The sequence below is a fragment of the Lactuca serriola genome, chromosome 3 (assembly GCF_051521515.1).
Source record: "Lactuca serriola cultivar US96UC23 chromosome 3, Lser_US96UC23_V15, whole genome shotgun sequence".
NCBI lineage: Eukaryota > Viridiplantae > Streptophyta > Magnoliopsida > Asterales > Asteraceae > Lactuca > Lactuca serriola.
The window spans coordinates 148,859,066-148,884,748 of record NC_136410.1 but is presented as its reverse complement, the minus strand read 5'-3'; the positions used below and the strand labels follow the sequence as shown (position 1 = coordinate 148,884,748).

Genomic DNA, 25,683 nt, shown 5'->3' with positions numbered 1-25,683 from the left:
TGGGTTGTTTAAAGTGTCTAATTTGAAATTTTTGTTGGATTTGATATTAATATAAGATCAAGTGCCTCCATTAAATCATTATGGAATTTAATTTTGTTGTAATTCACAAAACCAATGAGTGGTAGGATTTCAACTTGAAATACCTTCCTCTCTCACCCTTAACCTTTTTTCGATATGGTATTTAACTATCAATATATACAAGATCAAGTTGTTAGATTAGATTAGGCTATGGTTTTGTCTTGATTGATGTTTTGTTGTTTTGTTTCTATTCGTGAGAATTTGGTTGCTTTTTCGAACACCTAAAATCTCTTCTTTTAATCTTTTATTTTTCTTGTTTTTTTCCATTATTTTTATCGTTAAATCTTTTTTCTTTGTAATCAACCTTCGGTACTTGTTATTTGTATAAATTTGGATGTAACTTGTATCAAGCTCTATGTGGTCATTTTGTAGATATTGGCTGATAAGTTTCACTTCCTGAGGTAAAAAATGAAACAGGAGAATGCTTTCCACACAATAACTGACAAAGGAAATGGACTCAAATTGTTGTTTGATAATCAAAAGGATAGCCCCATTCGAGTGGAAGCAAACTCTCCAGTTATAGAAGAGCCTTTCAAAATAATGCATGCCTTATTTTATCACCAGGTGAGGCTTATATACCCTCAAAACTAGGGACAAACACACTGACCCCCTAGCTATGTACAGAATATGCTATACCCACGACTGAACTAGTGCATAGGTTACTCTACTAAAGAGGACAAAAGGCCCGAAAGCTAAAAACTAGGAAAGACTCTTTATTCCGGCAGCCCATTTAACTATTGGGCCCTCTTTCCTTCTTGCTACAGACCATGAGGTTTGGGGACCTATCAACACAGGTGAACCAAACTTTCACCTGTGAAGCCAATATGTTAATTGGGGTTCTTTTTTCCAAGTCTGTTTTTACCTTGTTGATGAAAGAATCTCAGGTTAAATTTTCCTTAAGTTTGTCCCAGAAGCTCTAGGACCCCATTTCAATGTTGTTAAGGTCGAAATTTTTTTCATTTCTTGATAGGGCGTCAGCCACCTTGTTTCTAGCCCCTGTTCTGTATTGGATTTCAAATCTAAACCCATTCTACATCACGTAATATTTTTTTTTCTGTTGTGTGAGTGGTTTTGTTTATATCGTCTATGTTTGTTGTTTGGTTTCAAGATTCATTCTTCTCATACAACTGAGTATTCATTCTTCCTTTACATTTTTTTGCATTCCAATCTATTCTTCCCTGATTCCATCATACAAACACTGTATCTTATGGGATACTCTATTTTCGTCCATATATTCCCTCCTTAAATATTGGTCAATCAATTATCTTCTTTCCTTTTTTTGTGATTGTTTAGCTTTTCTATTTTGTCTCTCTGGTTGTAATCGATATATGAAAAATCAATCAAAAGAAAAGCTTTATCCTCCTGTTCTGTGTCACCATTGATTTTTAGATGGTATCAGAGCAGTTTTAGAATCAATCGATCCGAGCATCATGACCGGAAACGAAGGTGACAAAGGTGGATCTAGCACCATCGATTTCTCATCGCCATACTACCTACATCCTTCGGATTCTCCTAAGCAACCTTCTGTAAATGAGGTTCTTACAGATGGAAACTACAACGATTGGGTACGAGAGATGATCAACTTTCTCTTTGCCAAAAACAAAACAGATTTCATTGATGGAACCTTGAAGAAACCGGAGATTTTGTCTCCATAGGTGCGATGCAATGATAAAGGGGTGGCTTACCACAGCCATGGAGAAAGGTATACGTGACAGCATGAAATACGCCAACACATCATTAGATATTTGGTCAGACCTGAAAGAAAGATTTGGGAAAGAAAGTGCACCGAGGGCTTACGAGCTAAAGCAGAAGATCGCCTCTACACGTTAAGAGGGCAGCAGCGTTTCGACCTACTACACCCATCTCAGGTCATTATGGGATGAGTCTCATTCAATTTTTGCTTTTCCATGTTGTTCATGTAACAAATGTACGTGTGAACTAGGAAAGAAAATCACCGCTCATCTTGAGAAACAACAACTTTATGAGTTTCTTATGGGCCTAGACAGCGATTTCAATGTTATCAGGACCCAAATCTTAGCAACAAAACCTGTTCCTACTCTAGGGACGGCTTATCACATGGTGGCAGAAGATGAAAGACAAAGGGCCATATCGCTTGAGAACCAAGCCACTCCAGAACCAGCTGCATTCAAAGCCTTTCAGAAACATGATTTCAGACCAGCGAAAGGGAAGCACACGGCCAAACAAGAAAAAGAAAACAAGCAAGACGATGAATGCACTTTTTGTGGAAGGAACGGGCACAAACGAGAAGGGTGTTTCAAACTAGTTGGTTATCCCGATTGGTGGCCCGGGAAGAGAGACGACAAGAGAAAACCAAAAGCTGCATGTGTTAACACCCAAGCAAGCTCCATACCCGGATTAAATGAAGAACAATACCAAGAGTTTATGAAGTTCTTTTCGAGTTTGAGCAACAATGGTGAGACAAAACCTGAGGCCAACATGACAGGTAATAGGGATGATGTATGGGTTGTTGACACAGGTTGCACCGAAAACATAATTTACAAATCCAACCTTCTTAAAAATAAGAAGGGAATCTCAAATGAAGCTCCTATCACCATACCAAATGGCGATACCATTCCTATTGAGGGAAAGGGAGATTTTTTGTTGCTAGGGGGAGAAAAATTAAAAGGGGTTCTTTATATCCCTAATTTTAAACATAACCTCCTTTCTGTTAGCAAAATTTGCAAAGATCTCAAGTGTGTTGTAACCTTTTTCCCTACATTTTTTGTCATGCAGGGGCTTCGAACGAGGAGCTTGATTGGATCGGGTAGGTGCCAAGGGGGGTTGTATCTCATGGACATGTTCAAGAAAGGAAGAAAAGCGATGATCGTCACCACGGACACATGGCATAAAAGATTAGGGCATGCTACAAGGGATAAACTCTCCAATGTCAATCTGTCACACCCCCGAACCAGACGGCGGAAACGTCCGGGGGCTGTCGTGACTCAATTGAATACCATAACATTGAATATATATGAAACATAACAACATTCGTCACCATGCATTAGTATTGTACAACCAGTAGAGTTTACATGAAATACATTGTTTAAACATTACATTCCACAATAAATTGTTCGATTCGTACATAAATAAACTGCAAGCCATCACTGAAATACGATTTCCTTTGATTCACTGGTTCCCTGAGAATACAAGTATTTTGAAAAACGTCAACATATGAAATGTTGGTGAGTTCATAAGTTGTATTTAAAAAAAAGAACGTTTCGTGTCTTTTGAAAACCGCCAGAAAATCCGATATTTTCTGAAAATAGTATAGTCAAAAAGGTGTGAAGATCCATAAGTATGCTTGTTTGTTTTCTATACTTGTAAAATATTGTTTGTTGAAATCGTATGTATTCTGAAATTGTATGTATTGAAAACCCTAGGAAAACCCGATGTTTTCCTAATTCTTTGAATTCCATGAAATTACTTGAAACCATTGCAACGCATGAAGTTATCATTCCAGACGACATTGGATTATTTTTGAGCATGATTATCCGCTACAAATACGCGTTACACAAACGACTAGTCTATAGCAATACTAACGATCCCAAAGGCGTCGTCCGTACTAATAACGTTATCCAACCGTCCTGTAGTCCCACATCCGAAGAGAAGGAGGACACGAAGTGTCGCACCCCAAAACCAAGAACGGCGGAAACGTTCCGGGGCGGAGGACGTCATGTACAGTATCACAACACAGTAAATGTAAATAAGCAAACAACATCATCCATTGCATTAAATATATAATTTTAATACAAGTGTGTTCTGTACAGTTATAGACACCAAAATAATGAAACACAAAATAATATGAGGTGAGTCTTGAATGCACACCATCTTCTCAAAAGCTGGCCTCGGTACCTGTCTACTGATGACCTGAGAATACAAGTTATTTTGAAAGAGTTTATCAGCATTAAGCTGGTGAGTTCATAAGTATTTTAGTGTCAATGTTTCTTGTAAAAACGTTTGAACCTGTCTCAATGTATAAGTTGTAAAAATGTAGGTAAATGTTTGAAAGTGTTTGTAAAAGTTTGAATCCCTCAGAAAATCCTATATTTTCTATAAAAGTAACCTTCTACCAAGGCTAGGCTGTTTCGTAAACCTTTCTGTTGTAAAAGTGTGTGATTACCCAAATATAACTATCATTTGTTAAAATATAGTTTGTACATTAATGCTTAAGTGAGGTTATCACTAAAATATGTAATGGGTAAATCATTGTAGTACTGTAGCTTTGTATATTAAGACTACTGCTGTACTAAATACTACTACCTTAAACCGGATTTATATTAAGGTATATTGTGATTAATTGCACCATGCTATCGACTGAAAATCAACGACATAATGAACGGTCATAATAAGAAATGACGTTTGGCACCCGCAGACCTGCAGGTCCGGCTGTAGCTAGCAGCAAGGTGTAGGATAGTCAATCCAGTATAGATCTATACGCAAACTCATGCTCTCCCTCCAAGAGAATTCTGGCTACAACTCGGGCCATGACATTTAAGGCATGCCCGATACAGTGGATCACAATTGTTAAGTATTCATGTATATGTATTGTTTCTCGTATATCTGTATATGTATTGTTTCTCGTATATCTGTATATGTATTGTTTCTCGTATATCTGTATATGTATTGTTTCTCGTATATCTGTATATGTATTGTTTCTAGTATATCTGTATAAGTATTGTTTCTATTATATCTGTATATGTATTGTTTCTAGTATATCTGTATATGTATTGTCCTGCGTTACCCCGATGGTAACCAGCTAATGATGTACTGATGAGTATGAATATGGAAGTACCTTTATGTCTATACATGTATATATGATATATAAGTAATATGGAAACGACATTCGGATGGTCACCCGAAATCCCACCAGACCACATCCAAATCGAGGAAAAGGAAATAGGGCGGATGGCCTTCCTAAGCCCTTTAAACATTATTTATATATCTATACATATATGGGCATGCAATTGGATATATAAAAGCATAAATAAGTTTTCATAAAACATTTGGAGCATAAATATAATTTCAAGAGAAGATCGACTTGATGTCGATCTATAAAACATTTTGAAGGCATAAGTTGATAAAATAGTTTAAGTATAAGAAGCATTTGTTGAATCACAGTCTATAAATAAGTTTGGATAGTAAAACAGTTTGTAAAACATTTCAATAGTAAAGCAGTTTGAAAAACAGTTTGAACAGTGGTAAAAATCGTTGTTCTCCTAGTTATTAATCACATGTGATTAAATGCAATCACATGTGATTGAAGCAGTAACTATAAGTATTTGACTTGTATTCCCCCCCCATAAAGTATTTAAAACGCTTAAAATCATTTCAAAGGTGGATTCAAGGGGTATGAACTCACTTGTGGTGAGTCGTTTGAATTGCGGTGTCGGCTACCGTGCTAGGTGACAAACGGAGACTGGTTTACACGCACGAGCCTAGTTATCATATAATAAACATATATATAACTAATTAGACATATAATAACTTAATTAAATAAGTTAAGACACTTAGAAAACATTTAAACACTTTTATGAGTGTTTAGGGTCCAAATGGTTGCATCTAAGTTGCTACGGGACAAGGCAAAAGGGTTTAAAACATCAAATAGCCTTGTATAGGAGTTCACCACCCAACAACCCCACACCTTGGAGTTTACGGCCGTAAACTCATAGGTTTATGGCCGTGAACTCCTCAAATGGTGTTTTTGGGTGTCTTGTGGTGTTATTTTGCATCTAGAACACTCCTAGCTTTGTTGGAATAACACATGAAGTAGTTTTAAGGCTTTAGAACACTCCATAAGGGAGTTTACGGCCTAAGGTCCTTCACCTTAGAGTTTACGGCCGTAAACTCTAGGAATTTAATTGATTTGAGGCACTTAAACATCAAGAATGGCATCCATGAATTTATCTAAGGCTAATGGGGACAAGAGGCACACTTTGGTGCCTTCACTTGGAGTTTACGGCCCAAGTCATGTTCCTTGGCCGTAAACTCCTTTCAAGGAGTGATTTCTATGTGTTCTACTCTCCATTCTAGTCCCAAAGGTGCAAGGTAATTTGTCTAAAGGCTTAAGGGTAGCTTGGAATGATTTTTGTCCCACAAAAAGGGGTTTACGGCCCAAGGGAGTTCCTTGGCCGTAAACTCCTAGGAATTTATGGTTTTTGTGGCCTTTTGATGTTCTAAACAAGCACAAGCATTAGTGGTTAGAGTCCTTAAGCATTTGGGGAAAGTTTTAGGGCATTTAAGCCCTTGAAAAGGGGTTTACGGCCCAAGGGAGTTCCTTGGCCGTAAACTCCTAGAACTTACGTTTCTTGGATGATTTCTAGGCTATAAAGATCATACACAATGTCCTTGATAAGTCCTCTAACATGTGGATGGGTCTAGAAAGCATTAAAGTTCCATTTTGGAGTTTACTCCCCAAGAACGTTCTTGGGCGGTAAACTCCCGGATCTTGATATATAGACATGTAATTTGTGTTAATGAGCATCTAACAAGTATTGAAACATACTTAGAAAAGTAAACTCACAATATGGGATGAAAACCCGAAGATCCGTCAGAGAGAATATGGCTTTTCTCTATTTGGAATTGTGAATAATGAATTAATTTAATTCAGAAAACTATTTATAGTCCTGGAATATTTTGACAGAAAATGTTTTTATTCCTGATGTTGGACTGTAATAGTATGAAACTTGAAATGCCCAAGTTTCACAAAACCCAGGAGTATCCACTCTCCTGATATCATCTAAAACATAAACCCTAATGTACACAAACTTGTTCGGAAAAGCTTGAAAATCACAGAAACTGAACTAGCTTCTATTGAATAGATGAGGTTTATACAATTGGAAATTTCAGGTTGTCACACGAAGGCCTCGACGACTCCATTAGCCGGTTGGGGATAAAAAGGTACGAGGGGTCCCAGACCCGCCTCGCAAAAAGGCAGACTCTACTAGCGACACTAAAGGACCCTTAGGGACCAGTAGTCTACAGCCATTGAAAGTCCGGTTACGTCGTGTCGGATTGGTAAAACCCAACACTTCGTAAGATGAAGTCTTTGGGCCTTAAGATCAGGTCGTCGGGCTAGCTAGGCTCAACGAACAAGATTTTACACTTGTGGGGCCCAAAGATAGTGCGTAGACGTCTGTGCACATGTATAATGAATTCCGAATCGTTATTTGTATGAATCATAGTATTGTAGTATCATAGTATCGTTGTGTTAGTGGTTTCGGATTTTTATTGGTTCGAGACCGAACCAATTCGTTTAACAACGACTTTTGGTGTTGTAGTGTATTGTATTTTGTCGATAGTTGTAGTACCATTACTTGGTCAAATTGTATGTATTGAATTAGTCATGAAAATTTTCTGTTTTCAGCCCCTCCTTGTTTGTAAAATTTACTTTTTCAACCCTTTATTTAAAATATTTTCCGGTTTGGTCCTTAAATCAATTTTCTTGACATTTTAACACCAAAAATTATTGAAATAAACATTTTCCAGCATATTTTTCATAGAAAACAGCTTAAGTCCCTGAAATTTCAGTTTTCTCGGTTAATACCCTTCTTTTCGCAATTTTGACAATTTTGGCCCAAATTGTAAAATTTTTTGCAATTTTGGTCCTTTTTAAATTTAAAAATCATTTTAAACCTTTGAAAAGGACTTGGATCACTTATGGTCCACTGTTTTACAGAAAATCACAGTTTTGGCCCTCCAAAACAGAAAAATTCGCATAATGGGCCTCATTGGGCCGAAGTTTTCATTTTTAGCCCATTAAGCTTGAAATTTATGTTTTTAATCCTCTAATTGAGTATAATTCCAGAAATAGTTTTATGGAAACTGTTTTGGCACACTTCATCCATCAGAATCTGTGAAATGTCAATTTGGGCCCTTAATTTTGTATTTTTCACATTTTTGGCCCAAAATTTGTGTTTTTAGCTTAAAGAAAATTGTTACTAAACCATTTAGCTATCTTTCTTGAAACACTTTGTATGTAGAAATACATTTCATGCTAAAATCATATAACATAAGTTATATCTCGGTTTTGAGGAGTTTTATGGCTAGATCCAACATTAAAACACATAAAAGCATACATATAAGCATGGAAATCATACAAGGCATATAAACACATATAGATCTACACTTTCACTTGTATTCCCCCCCCCCCCCCCCACAAAACTCATAAAAACAGAAAATAGGGGGTATGAAGCTCACCTTGGGTGTTGATTCGGTTTTTGAAGAAAAATTGGAAGAAATGAAGTGATTTTTGGCCTTTGCACTCCTTGATGAAATTTTCGAGTTTATGGGGTTTCTAGAGTGCAAGATCATGATTTTTGCATGGATTAGGAAGAGATTTTTGATAAATAAGGAATACAAGTCATAGATCCAAGCAAAACCTTACCTTAGATGATGATTTTGTGGAAGAACTTCCTTGAATGCTTCCTAATTTTCGAGATTTTGGATGGAGAAGAGGAAGAAGTCTTGAGTGAATTTTAGGGAGAGTTTGTGAGTGTTTTGTGTGTGTGTGGTGTTGCTCTCGGCCGAGTTCAAGAAGAGAGAGGGAGATGTAGACATGAAGTGATGTGCATGGATACATGGAATGGATTTGCATGGAGATCCACAAGACAATAAGGAGGTGGCACACTAAGGTCAACCCTCTTCTTGGGCTTGAGCTTTTGGGCCGAGAATAATGGAGGAAATGAGGGTGTTTGGGCCTTAAATACTTAAGCCCAATTCTCATGGTTAAGTTGAGTGATTTTTGGTCCAATTAAATTTAAATGTGATTTTTATGACTTGTTAGGGTCAAATTAGGTTAATTATGGTTCATAGTCATTAATTTATTTCATTCTAGGTCCAACATGGCTCACAATATTGAAATAAATAGATGTGAGTCCAATTAGAGCCCAATTAGGGTTCTAAGCCCATGATAGTCCAATTGGAAGCTTATTGGTCCACTTGGATCCAATAAGTAAGTTCTAGTCCAAAATAGACTTAACAAGAACTTCTAGGGTTTTCCAATTGTTTGATGACTACTTGTAGTACTTGTATAATGTATTTGATTGAAGTTTTTGATTCACATTAACTTGAATGTTTAGATTACATGACACAAAATTTCCAGTTGTGACATCATCCCCCCGTTAGAGGGAATTTCGTCCCGAAATTCTGTTTGAAAGCTAGATTTGAGAATGCTAGAATAGGTGAGGGTACTTCTGCTTCATTTGATCTTCGCGTTCCCACGTGAATTCTGGCCCACGCTTTGCGTCCCACCGTACCTTCACGATCGGGATGCGGCTCTGCTTAGTACGCTTCACCTCCCTGTCCATGATTTCAATTGGTTCTTCGACGAACAGGAGATTCTCATTGATTTCGATTTCGTCAAGAGGAATGACAAGGGTTTCATCTGATAGGCACTTTTTCAGATTAGAGACATGAAACACGGGGTGTACACCGTTTAGCTCCGCGGGTAGTTGTAGTCTGTAGGCTACCGGGCCTATTCGTGCGACGATTTCGAAAGGTCCAATGTATCGCGGGTTTAGCTTTCCCCGTTTTCCGAAACGTATAACCCCTTTCCAGGGTGAGACCTTCAACAATACTCGATCACCGACCTGGAATTCTAAGGGCTTTCGCCGTTTATCAGCGTAGCTCTTTTGTCGGTCACGCGATGCTTGTAATCGAGCTTTGATCTGGACAATCTTTTCTGTGGTCTCGCGAATGATTTCCGGTCCCGTTAATGCCCTGTTTGACGTATGCGTTTTTGCTAGCTGGGTGTCACCTACTTCCGCCCAACACAACGGTGATCTACACTTACGCCCGTACAGTGCTTCGAAAGGAGCCACCTTGATGCTCGAATGATAACTATTGTTATATGAAAACTCGATCAACGGTAGGTGGGTATCCCAAGACTTTCCAAAGTCTATCACACATGCACGAAGCATGTCCTCGAGCGTCTGGATGGTTCGTTCGCTCTGACCGTCCGTTTGTGGGTGATACGCAGTGCTCATATCAAGATGAGTTCCCATTGCCTTGTGGAGTTATTGCCAAAACCGCGACGTGAACCTACTGTCCCTATCCGAGATGATAGATTTTGGCACTCCATGAAGTCTTACAATCTCTCGTAGGTACAAACGCGTCAGTCTCTCCATCTTGTAGGACTCTTTGATTGGTAGGAAATGGGCAGATTTCGTCAGTCGGTCGATTATTACCCATATGGTGTCCAGTCCGTCCGACGTCTTAGGCAGCTTGGTCACGAAGTCCATAGATATCCCCTCCCATTTCCACTCAGGGATTGCCGGTTGTTGTAACAATCCTGAAGGTTTCTGGTATTCCACCTTTACCCTGGCGCACGTAAGGCACTTACTAACATAATTTGCGATTTCCGCCTTCATGTTAGGCCACCAATAGTGCTGCTTAATGTCCAAATACATCTTGTCCGAACCAGGGTGAATGGAGTATCGTGTCTTGTGGGCTTCCTTCATAACGGTCTCTCTAAATCCTCCGATTTTTGGGACCCAAATGCGGTTCATGAAGTAGTATACCCCATTCTCCTTGACTTCTAGATTCTTCTCCATCCCGCGCAATGCCTCACTATTCCTATTTTCCGCTTCCATAGCCTCTGCCTGGACTGATGCAATTTGAGTGGCCAGATGAGACTGAATGGTTATCGAGTGCGTTTTCGTACGGCGATTTGTGTACTCCTTCCGACTTAATGCGTTAGCTACCATGTTGGCCTTGCCTGGATGGTACTTGATCTCGCATTCATAGTCATTTAGTAATTCCACCCATCGTCGCTGTCTCATGTTCAGCTCCTTTTGATTCAAGATGTGCTGGAGGCTCTTGTGGTCTGTGAAGATGGTGCACTTTGTACCGTACAAGTAGTGCCTCCAAATTTTTAGAGCAAAAACCACAGCTCCCAGTTCTAGGTCATGGGTCGTATAATTTACCTCATGCATCTTTAGTTGGCGGGACGCATATGCTATCACTCTTCCACGTTGCATGAGAACACAGCCTAGGCCCTGATTCGACGCGTCACAGTAGACTACAAAATCTTCTGTTCCTTCAGGTAGTGATAGTACAGGAGCGCTACAGAGAGCTTGCTTCAAGGTTTGAAACGCAATCTCTTGCCGGTCTGTCCATTTGAATGGCACGCTCTTTTGCGTAAGCAAGGTAAGTGGCTTGGCGATTTTAGAGAAGTTTTGGATGAATCTCCTATAGTAGCCTGCTAGGCCTAAAAACTGACGAATCTCTGTGGGTGTAGTCGGAGTTGCCCATCCTTCCACAGCTTTGACCTTAGAGGGGTCCACATGAATTCCGTCTTGGCTAACCACGTGGCCTAGGAAATTTACACTCCGAAGCCAGAACTCACACTTGGAGAGTTTGGCGTAAAGCTTTTCCGATCGCAGAGTGTCTAGAATTTGTCGTAGATGCTGGCCGTGCTCCTCCTTGCTTCGTGAATAGACGAGAATGTCATCGATAAACACAATGACGAAGTTGTCAAGGAACGGTCGACAGATTCGATTCATTAGGTCCATAAATGCGGCAGGTGCATTTGTTAGACCGAAGGGCATTACGACGAATTCATAATGTCCATAGCGAGTTCGGAAAGCGGTTTTGGGAATATCCTCTTCTCGGACCTTGAGCTGGTGGTATCCGGACCGTAGATCTATTTTGGAGAAATAACTAGCTCCTTGGAGCTGGTCGAATAGATCATCGATTCGGGGGAGTGGGTAGCGGTTTTTAACAGTGAGTTTATTCAACTCTCTGTAATCGATGCACATTCTGAAAGATCCGTCCTTCTTTTTGACAAAGAGCACTGGGGCTCCCCACGGCGAGTAGCTAGGTCGGATAAATCCCTTGTCCAGAAGCTCACTGAGTTGGCTAGACAGTTCCTGCATTTCGGCAGGAGCCAACCGATATGGTGATTTAGCGAGGGGAGTCGCTCCTGGAACGAGGTCGATTCGGAACTCAACCTGTCTCTCTGGGGGTACTCCCGGAAGATCTTCAGGAAACACATCCGGGAATTCACACGCTACCGGAATGTCTTGGATGTTAGTTTCTTCTTTGGTCCTGTCCACTATGTGAGCCAGGAACGCCAAATTGTTCTTTCGCAGGTGTTTTTGTGCTTTGATGCACGAGATGAGGCGGAGATTCGTACTGGGTTTGTCTCCGTAGATCACTAGGGTTTCGTGATTCGGAAGATGAAGGCGAACGGCCTTCTCGCGGCACAAAATCTCAGCATGGTGGGGGCTTAACCAATCCATGCCGATAATTACATCGAAACTCCTAACTGATACTGGCATTAGGTCTATTCGAAAGACGTGCTGGTTAAGGGTTAGGGTACATCCAGTGTAAATCTCCTCAGTGGATTCGGTTTTCCCATTGGCCATTTCTACCGTATATGTTTCATCTAGCCTCTGGGGTTGTTGTTTTAATAAATGTTTAAACTTCTCGCTTACGAAACTTCATTCCGCTCCGGTATCAAATAAGATGCATGCATAGGTGTGGTTTAGGAGGAACGTACCGTTCACAACTGCGGGATCCTGGACTGCATCACTCTGACCCATAGTCAGCATTCTTCCTGCTCCTCTGTTTCCTGAGTTATTGTTAGGGCAATCTCGGCGAAAATGTCTCGTCCTTCCACACCCGTAGCAGGTGTGGCTAGGCCCTGCATTATTGCCGCCGGCATTGGTGTTGTTGTTATTGCGGTAGTTGTTGTTGTTGTTGTTGTTCTGGTTGTTCCCCTGACTCTGGTTCCTAGGAGGGTACGTTCTGCAGAACCTTGCAGTGTGTCCCCTTCGGTTGCAACTGGTGCAATGGAGTTCCCTGCATTCGCCGTGATGGTGGAGGCCGCACTTATTGCAACTAGGAAGATTAGCGGAGTAGGGTCTTGAAGCATTTGAAGCAGCTGAGGCTGGAGCATGTGGGGTGACTGGAACCGGTGTGGTGACAGCGTTAACTGCCACTGTTTGCTGCCTTTTAGAGGTCTCGGGGCCCTGACGCCCCTTCCTCTTGGGGTTCTTCCCTCTCCTGCCATCACCCTCCTTTTTCTTCTCAGTCTCTAATGGTTTCTCGCCTCTTTTGTTGTTATGATCGTACAGCCTCTTTGCCAATCTCTTCGCACTGTCAAACGTTTCAGGGTTCCCCGCTATCACATTTCCTTGAATGGGGGATGTCAGTCCCCAAATGAATCGTTCAACCTTCTTCCCTTCTGACGTGATCATACCCGGGCACAATAGGGATAATTCGCTGAATCTCGAGATGTAGGCGTCGATGTTAGCATTCTGCACCGTGAGGTTCCATAGTTCCTGCTCCATCCTTTGAATTTCGCCTCGGGGGCAGTACTCAGCCATTAACATTTCTTTCATTTCTGCCCATGGGATAGAGTTGGCGACAGGAAGTGTCATAGCTTCCACATGTCCATTCCACCAAGTGAGGGCTTGGTCCACGAAAGTGCAGGCCGCGAACTTCACCTTCATCTGCTCGGGGCATTCGCATATCTCAAACACCGACTCTACCTTCTCGATCCATCTCTTCAAGGAAATCACCCCTCCCGTGCCGTTGAAAGTTCGGGGTTTAGCGTTCGCAAAGTCCTTGTAGGTGCACGTTTTAGTGAGTCCTTGGTTCGTCCCGTTGTTCGAACTTCCGGAGCCTTGACCATTGCCTCCTCCGTTGTTCCCTCGGTGAAGTTGTGCCATAGCTGCGGTGACTGCAGCGGACACGGCTGCCTGGAAAGCAGTGGAGTCAACTTCGGGCGGGGTTGGTTCGGGATTTCCGCGAGTAGCTGGGCGAGGCATCTTTCTGTCATGAAACGGAAAGATGTTGAGTGTATGTGGTCTCTGTGAGGTCGTGATCCTACTAACTAGATGTATGGTACGAACCTAAACATTACTATCGTCAAGCATACAATCAATACTTCTCAACGCATAACATCTTGTAATATCATAGCAAAACACATAAAAGTTTATTCAATATTATCCGAGTTTAGTACAAGAAAATTTGCTCGTAAGAGCATACGTAAGTAACACTAATCTGACAGCATAACGGCTCCACGAGTAGTGTAGTCACTTAAACATAGAGCCGAAGTACATAATATAGTTCCTAATGACCTACTATGATAAGTCTGTCCCTAATTGCGATGAGCTGCGTCAGGAGGTGGTGCCGAAGATGTGGATGCTCCTTGAAGACGAGCCACTAGGCGTTCTGCGTCCTGAAGTCGAGACTCCCACCTTACCTGCCTCATGTGAAACTCCCGAAGGACGTCACGCGTCTCCTGCTCCGCACGCTCGACCCTAGTCCACAACTGGTGCACTTGATCAGCAGTGCCCTGAGCAAGGTCGCCGGTGTCCCGTAACCGTCTCACCATGACCGGTAGGGCTCGGTCGGCCGGTCCTCCGTCCCTCAGATCAAAGAACTCCCGCGACCTGCCAAACGGGGGTCGCTGTCCCTGATGTCTGCTCCATCTCCAAAGATCGATACCCCAAGGAGGGGTAGGTCCAGTGGGACCCACACGATAAGCAGGCACCCTGATCGGGTAAGGGGGGTCAATGACCTCGGACTCCGCGTCCGAATCACCCCCTTCGCTGCCCTCGAGCTCCTCTTCAAATTGCTCTTCGTCTTCTTCGGGTTCGACAGGCTCGTCCTCGGCTTCTGCCTCCGGTTCTCCGTCAGATTCTTCCTCGGGGTCCTCCTCAGGTTCCTCTTCAGGCTCTTCCTCAGGCTCCTCCTCCTCTAGCCACCCGTTGTTTCCCTGATTAGGGAAGTAGGGGTCTCCAGGGTGATGAAAACCAGCCATGCTGTCTGCGCGAGTACGTGAATATGCTAACATTATTCCTAGGTTCTATGACTATTGTACAGACCAAGCAAACGTTCTCTTGTCGATGATAAAGGGTATAGTTTTAGGTTACCTAGCTATCCCGATCTCATCAAGACGTGTGTTAGTTTTACTTTGGAGAGAATGTAGTTGATCAGGCTACATTCACTCCTTGGTATCACTAAGAACAGTCTCGAATGAACCGAGATACCAGCATTATTGTGTTTGATTCGGCGTTAGGTTCTTATCCCTAATGCAAGCAAGTGTGTTTTATTTACTTGTTTTGTTCAGAGTTATGTTAGTCCCCCTTTTTGGTTTATAGTTGCATATCAATGTATGGCTCGACATGCTAGTTCACTATAAACAAAGCTCTGATACCAACCTGTCACACCCCCGAACCAGACGGCGGAAACGTCCGGGGGCTGTCGTGACTCAATTGAATACCATAACATTGAATATATATGAAACATAACAACATTCGTCACCATGCATTAGTATTGTACAACCAGTAGAGTTTACATGAAATACATTGTTTAAACATTACATTCCACAATAAATTGTTCGATTCGTACATAAATAAACTGCAAGCCATCACTGAAATACGATTTCCTTTGATTCACTGGTTCCCTGAGAATACAAGTATTTTGAAAAACGTCAACATATGAAATGTTGGTGAGTTCATAAGTTGTATTTAAAAAAAAGAACGTTTCGTGTCTTTTGAAAACCGCCAGAAAATCCGATATTTTCTGAAAATAGTATAGTCAAAAAGGTGTGAAGATCCATAAGTATGCTTGTTTGTTTTCTATACTTGTAAAATATTGTTTGTTGAAATCGTATGTATTCTGAAATTGTATGTATTGAAAACCCTAGGAAAACCCGATGTTTTCCTAATTCTTTGAATTCCATGAAATTACTTGAAACCATTGCAACGCATGAAGTTATCATTCCAGACGACATTGGATTATTTTTGAGCATGATTATCCGCTACAAACACGCGTTACACAAACGACTAGTCTATAGCAATACTAACGATCCCGAAGGCGTCGTCCGTACTAATCACGTTATCCAACCGTCCTGTAGTCCCACATCCGAAGAGAAGGAGGACACGAAGGCCTCGACGACTCCATTAGCCGGTTGGGGATAAAAAGGTACGAGGGGTCCCAGACCCGCCTCGCAAAAAGGCAGACTCTACTAGCGACACTAAAGGACCCTTGGGGACCAGTAGTCTACAGCCATTGAAAGTCCGGTTACGTCGTGTCGGATTGGTAAAACCCAACACTTCGTAAGATGAAGTCTTTAGGCCTTAAGATCAGGTCGTCGGGCTAGCTAGGCTCAACGAACAAGATTTTACACTTGTGGGGCCCAAAGATAGTGCGTAGACGTCTGTGCACATGTATAATGAATTCCGAATCGTTATTTGTATGAATCATAGTATTGTAGTATCATAGTATCGTTGTGTTAGTGGTTTCGGATTTTTATTGGTTCGAGACCGAACCAATTCGTTTAACAACGACTTTTGGTGTTGTAGTGTATTGTATTTTGTCGATAGTTGTAGTACCATTACTTGGTCAAATTGTATGTATTGAATTAGTCATGAAAATTTTCTGTTTTCAGCCCCTCCTTGTTTGTAAAATTTACTTTTTCAACCCTTTATTTAAAATATTTTCCGGTTTGGTCCTTAAATCAATTTTCTTGACATTTTAACACCAAAAATTATTGAAATAAACATTTTCCAGCATATTTTTCATAGAAAACAGCTTAAGTCCCTGAAATTTCAGTTTTCTCGGTTAATACCCTTCTTTTCGCAATTTTGACAATTTTGGCCCAAATTGTAAAATTTTTTGCAATTTTGGTCCTTTTTAAATTTAAAAATCATTTTAAACCTTTGAAAAGGACTTGGATCACTTATGGTCCACTGTTTTACAGAAAATCACAGTTTTGGCCCTCCAAAACAGAAATATTCGCATAATGGGCCTCATTGGGCCGAAATTTTCATTTTTAGCCCATTAAGCTTGAAATTTATGTTTTTAATCCTCTAATTAAGTATAATTCCAGAAATAGTTTTATGGAAACTGTTTTGGCACACTTCATCCATCAGAATCTGTGAAATGTCAATTTGGGCCCTTAATTTTGTATTTTTCACATTTTTGGCCCAAAATTTGTGTTTTTAGCTTAAAGAAAATTGTTACTAAACCATTTAGCTATCTTTCTTGAAACACTTTGTATGTAGAAATACATTTCATGCTAAAATCATATAACATAAGTTATATCTCGGTTTTGAGGAGTTTTATGGCTAGATCCAACATTAAAACACATAAAAGCATACATATAAGCATGAAAATCATACAAGGCATATAAACACATATAGATCTACACTTTCACTTGTATTCCCCCCCCCCCCCCCCCCACAAAACTCATAAAAACAGAAAATAGGGGGTATGAAGCTCACCTTGGGTGTTGATTCGGTTTTTGAAGAAAGATTGGAAGAAATGAAGTGATTTTTGGCCTTTGCACTCCTTGATGAAATTTTCGAGTTTATGGGGTTTCTAGAGTGCAAGATCATGATTTTTGCATGGATTAGGAAGAGATTTTTGATAAATAAGGAATACAAGTCATAGATCCAAGCAAAACCTTACCTTAGATGATGATTTTGTGGAAGAACTTCCTTGAATGCTTCCTAATTTTCAAGATTTTGGATGGAGAAGAGGAAGAAGTCTTGAGTGAATTTTAGAGAGAGTTTGTGAGTGTTTTGTGTGTGTGTGGTGTTGCTCTCGGCCGAGTTCAAGAAGAGAGAGGGAGATGTAGACATGAAGTGATGTGCATGGATTCATGGAATGGATTTGCATGGAGATCCACAAGACAATAAGGAGGTGGCACACTAAGGTCAACCCTCTTCTTGGGCTTGAGCTTTTGGGCCGAGAATAATGGAGGAAATGAGGGTGTTTGGGCCTTAAATACTTAAGCCCAATTCTCATGGTTAAGTTGAGTGATTTTTGGTCCAATTAAATTTAAATGTGATTTTTATGACTTGTTAGGGTCAAATTAGGTTAATTATGGTTCATAGTCATTAATTTATTTCATTCTAGGTCCAACATGGCTCACAATATTGAAATAAATAGATGTGAGTCCAATTAGAGCCCAATTAGGGTTCTAAGCCCATGATAGTCCAATTGGAAGCTTATTGGTCCACTTGGATCCAATAAGGAAGTTCTAGTCCAAAATAGACTTAACAAGAACTTCTAGGGTTTTCCAATTGTTTGATGACTACTTGTAGTACTTGTATAATGTATTTGATTGAAGTTTTTGATTCACATTAACTTGAATGTTTAGATTACATGACACAAAATTTCCAGTTGTGACACAATCTCTTTAAAAATAATTCTAGTAAACTTAGCAATGTCTTTTGTGATTCGTGTGCTAAGGCCAAACATGTTCGTAACCCTTTTCCAAAGAGTTTTATTAAAACCAATGGCTGTTTTGAACTTATCCATTGTGATATTTGAGGAGGCTATCGGGTTCCTTCATACACACGTGCAAATTTTTTTCTCACCATCGTTGACGATTATAGTAGATCGGTATGGGTTTTCTTAATAAAACACAACAGCGATGCTAGTCAATGCCTAATGAATTTTCATAAGCTGGTTGAGGTTCAATTTGAAAAACTAATAAAAAGGGTTAGGTGTGATAACGGTGGGGAATTCACATCTAACACCATGATCGCTTTTTATGAGAAAAACGGAATTTTGTTAGAAACTACTTGTCCCCACACCCCTCAACAAAACGGGGTTGTGGAAAGGAAACGAGACAGCACGTGCCTTACGCTTCGAGGCAAATATTCCAAAAAGATTTTGGGGAGAATGTACTTTAACCGTTGCATACATAATAAATCGTCTCCAGTCAAAGGTAATTGAAAACAAGACCCCTTACGAACTTGTTTGGAATGAAGAACCTAATTATGAGCATTTGAGAGTCTTCGGATGCTTAGCTTATTTTAAAAACACCAACACCGGAGGAGACAAATTCGAAAAAAAAGGGAAACCCAGAGTTTTTTTAGGTTACCCGCAAGGAACAAAGGGATACAAAATTTATGACATTGAAAGTAAAAAAATCATTGTAAGTCGTGACGTATTATTTCTTGAAGACAATTTTCCCTTCAAGCACATTCCCGGAAGTTTTGATTGCAACAAAGATGAACCAACCAAAGTTCATTTTGAGTCCACTAACTCCAACTTGGACGATGGTGGGCAAAACACTTGTTTTGATGATCCATCACAAGATTGTCCTAGCACAACATCTGATGATACAAGAACTGAAGAAGAAAAGAATGCTCAACATGAGGATGATTCCTTTGAAAATGGCAACCCCATATTGGATCAAGAAATCCAAGAAGATCATACCATTCCTCACGAAGAACCGGAACCAAGTAGCAAAAGGATACAAATACAACCGGCTCGTCTCAATGAATACATCGTGAACCTTCCCCCTTCGGTCACCAACTCACAACCCGACTCCAGTTAAGCAAACTCAACGGTACACCTCATTTCTCATTTCGTTTCTTATGATAAATTTTCTCATTCTCACAAAGCTTTTTTAACGGCAATAAGTTCTAATCAAGAACCAAGTTGTTTTGAACAAGCTGCACAGGATGAGAAATGGCGGAATGCCATGCATCAAGAAATAAAGGCTCTTGAAAAGAATGGGACGTGGACTTTAGAAGAATTGCCGAAAGGAAAGTGACCTATAGACTCAAATTGGGTTTACAAGACAAAGTTCAAATCCAATGGAGAGGTTGAAAGATACAAAGCCAGACTCGTTGCAAAGGGTTTCACATAAATGGAAGGAGTAGACTATCATGAAACTTTTGCTCCGGTTGCCAAGCTTGTCACTGTTCGAACTCTATTAGCCGTTGCAACTAAGAAAAACTGGATCATCCATCAACTGGACGTCAACAATGCGTTCTTACATGGAGACTTAGATGAAGAAGTCTACATGAAGATTCCAGAAGGGTTTGCAAAGGAAGGAGAAACTAGAGTCTGTCGTCTTCGAAAATCTCTTTACGGGCTCAAGCAAGCGTCAAGAAACTGGTACAGAAAGTTAACAAGTTTCCTCATCTCCTTGAGCTTCGAACAATCAAAAGCAGATCACTCCTTATTCACTTATCAAAGGGGAGGGGTCTATGTTGCTATCCTTGTGTATGTAGATGACGTCATCATCGTTGGAAATAATTCTGACAAGATTCAACGGACAAAACAACAACTTGACAATGAACTCAGTATCAAGAACCTTGGACCCCTGAAATATTTTCTTGGGATTGAGGTTGCAAAAACGAGTGATGGCTTAGTTTTGAGTCAACGAAAATACATCTTGGACATCTTAAAGGATACCGGAATGTTGGGTTGTCGGCCAAGTGCTTTCCCTTTCGAGCAAGGAACCAAACTAGACAAAGGAGAAGAACGAGCTCGAGTGGATGCTACCCAATATCGAAGACTTGTGGGAAGATTGTTGTACCTACAAGCTACCCGACCTGATGTCACATATGTCATGAATGTTCTCAGTCAATTTGTCTCGGACCCTCGTCAAAACCATTTGGAAGCTGCAAATAGGGTCCTAAGATACTTAAAAGGAACACCGGGTCAAGGGATTCTTCTTCCCTGCGAAGGGCCTTTAAATTTGACTGCTTACTGTGACTCAGACTGGCTTGGGTGTCCTTTCACAAGACGGTCCAGAACAGGGTACCTTCTTCTATTCGGTGGCGGCCCCATCTCTTGGAAAACAAAAAAACAGTCGCGTCTTCGGCAGAGGCAGAATATAGAGCGATGGCTTCCACTGTTAGTGAAGTCTTGTGGGTGAGATGGTTACTCAAAGATATGCAAGTTCAACTCACAACACCAACATCCTTGTTTTGTGACAATCAAGCAGCCCGTCACATAGCTAACAATCCCGTTTATCATGAACGAACAAAACATGTCGAAATGGACTGTTTCTTTGTTCGTGAACGTGTAGAGACTAGAGACATCGAACCACAACCAATTGAAAGCAAACTTCAACTGGCAGACCTTCTGACTAAGGTTCTCAGCACGCAACAACTTCGTTCTCTTCTAAACAAGATGGGCATTCGCGATCTCCATGCTCCATCTTGAGGGGGAGTATGGGATACTCTATTTTCGTCCATATATTCCCTCCTTAAATATTGGTCAATCAATTATCTTCTTTCCTTTTTTTGTGATTGTTTAGCTTTTTTATTTTGTCTCTCTAGTTGTAATCGATATATGAAAAATCAATCAAAAGAAAAGCTTTATCCTCCTGTTCTGTGTCACCATTGATTTTTTGATATCTTACTCCTCATTTTTATTCTTCTGGAAAAACCATCATGACGGTTAACAAATGCCAAAATTTTTGAAGTGTTACAATCTATGCAGTAGTGCAGGGTTTTATTGTCTTTTTTTTTAAAAGAAATCTTTTTTTTTACCAATTTTAGCTATGTAGTTTTAAATCACATTGATATAAATTGTAGCACTTTATTAAAAAAACAACATAATGGTTTCCCATTTATGCAGAATTTTTAAAGTGTTTCAATGTATGCAGTATTACAGGTTCTGTTGTATTTTTTTGAAAAAAAATCAATTTTCACCAGTTATAGCAATGTAGTTTCATAGCAAATTGATATAAATTTTAGCACATTATAAAAAAACAATATTATGGTTTCCAATATATGCAGTAGTACAGGTTCTTTTTTCTGAAAAAAAAAGTCAATTTTTACCAATTATAGCAATGTATATTGAAAGCACTTTGCTATAAAATATAACATTTTATAATAAAAAAAAAAAAAAAAGTGATGTACGTTCTGTTTGGATGAAAAAAATAATATTTTTTGAATTATACTTTGTTCATTCCTTTGCTAAATGTATAATTTATGTAAATTTATTTACACATTACTATAATTTGCAGCTATTGTAAATTAGCTCTTACCTGTTATGCATACAAATGAATTTTACCTCATGTCGATACAAATCTCATAGGCCTGATTTGCAAAGCAAAGAAACCAAGAAAATCAATCACACTCACATACACACTATTCTATGTGTTGACCTGCATGTGTGTTATTCGGGAAAAAAAATTTAAAATCAAGTATTAAATCTATCTCATAACCAGTTAAACGGTCCAATTCCAGAATCTCTAGGAAGACTTGTTTCATTACAATCCATTTCGCTGACTTCAAATAGATTAAATGGAACTATTCCGGTGTCAATTTCACAACTTCCAAAACTCCAATGTCTTGATATCTCTAACAATTTTCTAGAATGAGTAATTTCTAAAGCCCATTTTTCTAACACCAGGTTTACTTTCAAAGTTTCACACGGGTGGATACCTCCATTCCAATTGGTTAGTTTTAGTTCTTGCAATATAGGAAGTGAATCCCCGTAGTGGCTTCCGAATCAAAGGACGCTTGTGGAGTTGACCTTGTCAAATGCTTCGATTTCAGGACCTCTGCCCACATGGCTGCGCAAGATGCCCTTCAAGTTCTTAGATCTCTCTCAAAACAAACTCATCGGTCCTTTGACAAACCTTCCTAATATTGGGAAATTTGATGTGTTTGGATATGGATTTTACCCAGGATTATTTCTGCAAGATAACCTTTTTAATGGGTCGATTCCAAGGTCACTGTGCCGAAGGACAGATTTATTCCTTCTGGATCTTTCCAAAAATAGGTTAACTGAAAAAAAAATTCCCAAGTGTCTTGCGAATCTGCAAATGTTGCAGGGCATGAAATTTAGCTCAAATAAGAAGTCTGGTGTCATTCCAAAATCCATAGTTCTTTTTTCTTCATCGTTGCTTGGGTTAAAACTGAATGACAATATGTTTAGAGGTGAACTTCCTGGAGAATGGGGGAATTTAAAAGGCCTAATGGTCTTAGATTTTGGTGATGATAAATTTTTTGGGAATATACCAGAAAGGATCGGAGAAAAACTTCCATATTTGATGGTTTTAAGGTTACGCGGAAATAACTTCACCGGTGGAATTCCTCGATCTGTGTGCAATGTTTCAGAACTTCAAATTTTGGATGTTGCATTCAAAAACTTAACAGGAATCATCCCTTATTGTCTAGGACGGTTGAGTGCCATGGTATACCGTAGCTTAGATGGGAGTCTTACCTTTGTGGATGCTGAGTATGAGAATGTGAATCAAGTCGTGAAAGGTGTTGATCGCGAATATACAACAGCATGGCAAATAATGTTCAACATGGATCATTCAAGCAATAATCTTGTCGGAGGGATACCGGTCGAGCTAACTGCGCTTTCTATGTTGATGGGTCTCAAATTGTCTAATAATCATCTAAGTGGGCTCATTCCCGAAAGCATTGGAAACATGACGAAGTTAGAATCTTTGGACTTCTCAAAAAATGAGTTGACTGGGATAATCCCTCCAAGCATGGCCTCTTTAAACTTTTTGAGCCGCTTGAATTTGTCACACAACAACTTGTTTGGAGAAATTCCAACAGGAAATCAATTGCAGACCCTTGATGATCTGTCAATATATATTGGCAACAAAGATCTATGTGGAGCTCCATTGCCAAAGAATTACTCAAGCCATGAAGACCCAACAACGCATGAGAAGAAAGATGAAACGCCTGATGGGCCGACGAAGGTATGTTTGTACCTAGATATAATATTTGGTTTTGCAATAGGGTTTTCGGGTGTTATTGGCGTTTTGTTGTTCAAGAAGCAGTGGAGACAGAAGCTTTTCATGTTTTCTGAGGAAACCATGAACAAGATATATGTTGATGTTGTGGTAAGAGTTGCCAAGATTAAGAGAGGAAGAGAAGCCTTATAGATAATGTAAAATGCAAGTAATTATGAATATATGTTATAAGTATTACTGTTTGGATTCTATATTTGTATAAAGGGTTGTTTAAAAGTATGTATTTTGAAATTTTTATTTGATTTGATATTTATATAAGATCAAGTTCCTATATCAGATTAATATGGAATTTAATTCCCTTGTAATTCACAAAATCAATTTAACTTGAAATACCCTCCTCTCCGACATTCAATTTGATATTTATACAAGAACAAGTTGTTTGATTAGATTAGGTTAGTTTGAATCTGTAATGGTATTGGTCTCTGTTGCCATTTTGCTTCTACTTTGAACACTTGGGACACCTGAAATTTAATCATGAGGTCACTTTGTTTATTTGTATGAAAAAACTCATATTTTGGTTCTTCTTCTTTTTATGCTCTGGTTTTTTTGTTTCTTTCCATTTTTATCATTGTATTCTTTCTTCTTTGTTACTTTCTATTTGTATGCATTTGGAAATTTGTATCAAGCTATATATGGTCTTTTCGAAAATAATCACATATTTTGGAAGCAATTAATAGGTCTTGTTACAATTTGCATAAACAGCCAAATATCAAGAATGACTATAGTTGCTCTACTTCATCTCCATCATTTTTGTTGTTATATGGCATCTACTCTAATTAATGAAGGCTTTTTTGCCACATGTCATACTATCATTTAATTTGTCAAATGTCATTTTATGGTTATTTTGAATTAATTTTTTCCACGTGTCATTTTATGAGATTTTCTAATTTATTAAATTCCAAATAATATTTTAATGTAATAATTACAACAAATGTAGTAACAAATTGATATCAATTTCATTAATGAACTTACCTTTTAATTTTAAAATTCCCAAATTAAAGCTTATTAGTTTCTTTTGTTTATTTATTTAAATTTGTTTAAATTTAAAAGATAAAAAAACATTTCAATTATATTAATTCATTATTTTTTTCTTATTTTCTTATAAATTCAAAGTTCTCAAATATTTTGACTTTTATATTTAATTTTTTTTAATTTAACCCATGTAAATACATGGATCTCACAACTAGTAATATATAAATATAAACATTAAGAGTTTGTTCTCCTAATCTGCTTCCTTCCACTACTATAAAAAAGGGCATTACCGATGGCAAAAATTGTCCGTAATCCGTCACTAATGGGCTTTACCGACGGAATTGTAACAGACGAAAATACATTGGTATATTCTTGTTGCTAATTTTTTGTAACGGCTTTCCGACGGATACGACAAATTTTAGCAACAGACATTTCTGTTGGTAAATAGTAACAGATTACCGACAGAACGGGGTTTCAACAGGTTACCGACGGAATATACGACTATTTTGTGACGGATTTCCGCCGCTAAGCCGTTGATAAATATAAATTTATTTCTTATAAGATAATTACATAAAAATCCACATTCTTCTATATTAAATGCACATAAATATAATACAAACTCACAAAGCTCCGAAAAATCTAATAGAAACATTTTTAAACATATATAAATAATAGGTAATTCTAAACAACTTCTATGCGAAAAAATGTAATAAGAAACACTAAACTCAGAAAAATCTAATAGAAACTTTTTTAAACTTAAATAATAAGTAATTATAAATCACTCCTAGATAAGCTTCCGTTCCTGCCTTGTCGGAAAATGGATGCCCAAAGTCCCTAGTTGAGTCAAATTCTCCATGTTCTCCATTTCTTCCGATTTTGCTTCAAGTTCATTGTTCATCTCCTTGATTTTCTCGTGAACAACATCATCTTCATCCCCCAAATGCTTCATAACCTATAACTTCCCGTTCAACTCTTCAATTTCCCTTTCTAACTCAAGTTGTTTCTTCAAAACCTCCTCTATCTCTCTCTACAATTTGCAATTCAATTCAATATCCACCTGCCAAAACTTGCTATAAAAATATACACTACGTATAAGAATTTCTTACCCATTTACCTTTTTCTCT

At 39.1% G+C, this 25,683-nt stretch overlaps 2 protein-coding genes across 2 annotated transcripts; both read left to right on the top strand.

The window, feature by feature from the left end:
• The first annotated feature begins 1,770 nt into the window (after positions 1-1,770).
• Positions 1,771-19,405, top strand: LOC145095790 (uncharacterized). Its single transcript, XM_079033617.1, has 4 exons — positions 1,771-1,903; positions 2,021-2,727; positions 2,833-2,985; positions 18,638-19,405. The coding sequence occupies exons 1-4, from the start codon at positions 1,771-1,773 to the stop codon at positions 19,403-19,405; spliced, it is 1,761 nt and encodes a 586-aa protein (XP_078889743.1).
• A 2,991-nt stretch (positions 19,406-22,396) lies between these two features.
• LOC145095788 (uncharacterized) lies at positions 22,397-23,719 on the top strand. Its single transcript, XM_079033616.1, has one exon. It carries the CDS (start codon positions 22,397-22,399, stop codon positions 23,717-23,719), a length of 1,323 nt encoding a protein of 440 aa, XP_078889742.1.
• The last annotated feature ends 1,964 nt before the right edge of the window (positions 23,720-25,683 follow it).

Excerpts from the sequence above, each read along its gene's own strand:
- LOC145095790 (XM_079033617.1), top strand. The coding sequence starts at position 1,771 with ATGGAGAAAGGTATACGTGACAGCATGAAATACGCCAACACATCATTA. Across the intron at positions 1,904-2,020 it reads GCAGAAGATCGCCTCTACAC|GAAAGAAAATCACCGCTCAT; the intron begins GTTAAGAGGGCA and ends CGTGTGAACTAG. Across the intron at positions 2,986-18,637 it reads CAAGGGATAAACTCTCCAAT|AAACTACTTGTCCCCACACC; the intron begins GTCAATCTGTCA and ends GAATTTTGTTAG.
- LOC145095788 (XM_079033616.1), top strand. The coding sequence starts at position 22,397 with ATGCCCTTCAAGTTCTTAGATCTCTCTCAAAACAAACTCATCGGTCCT.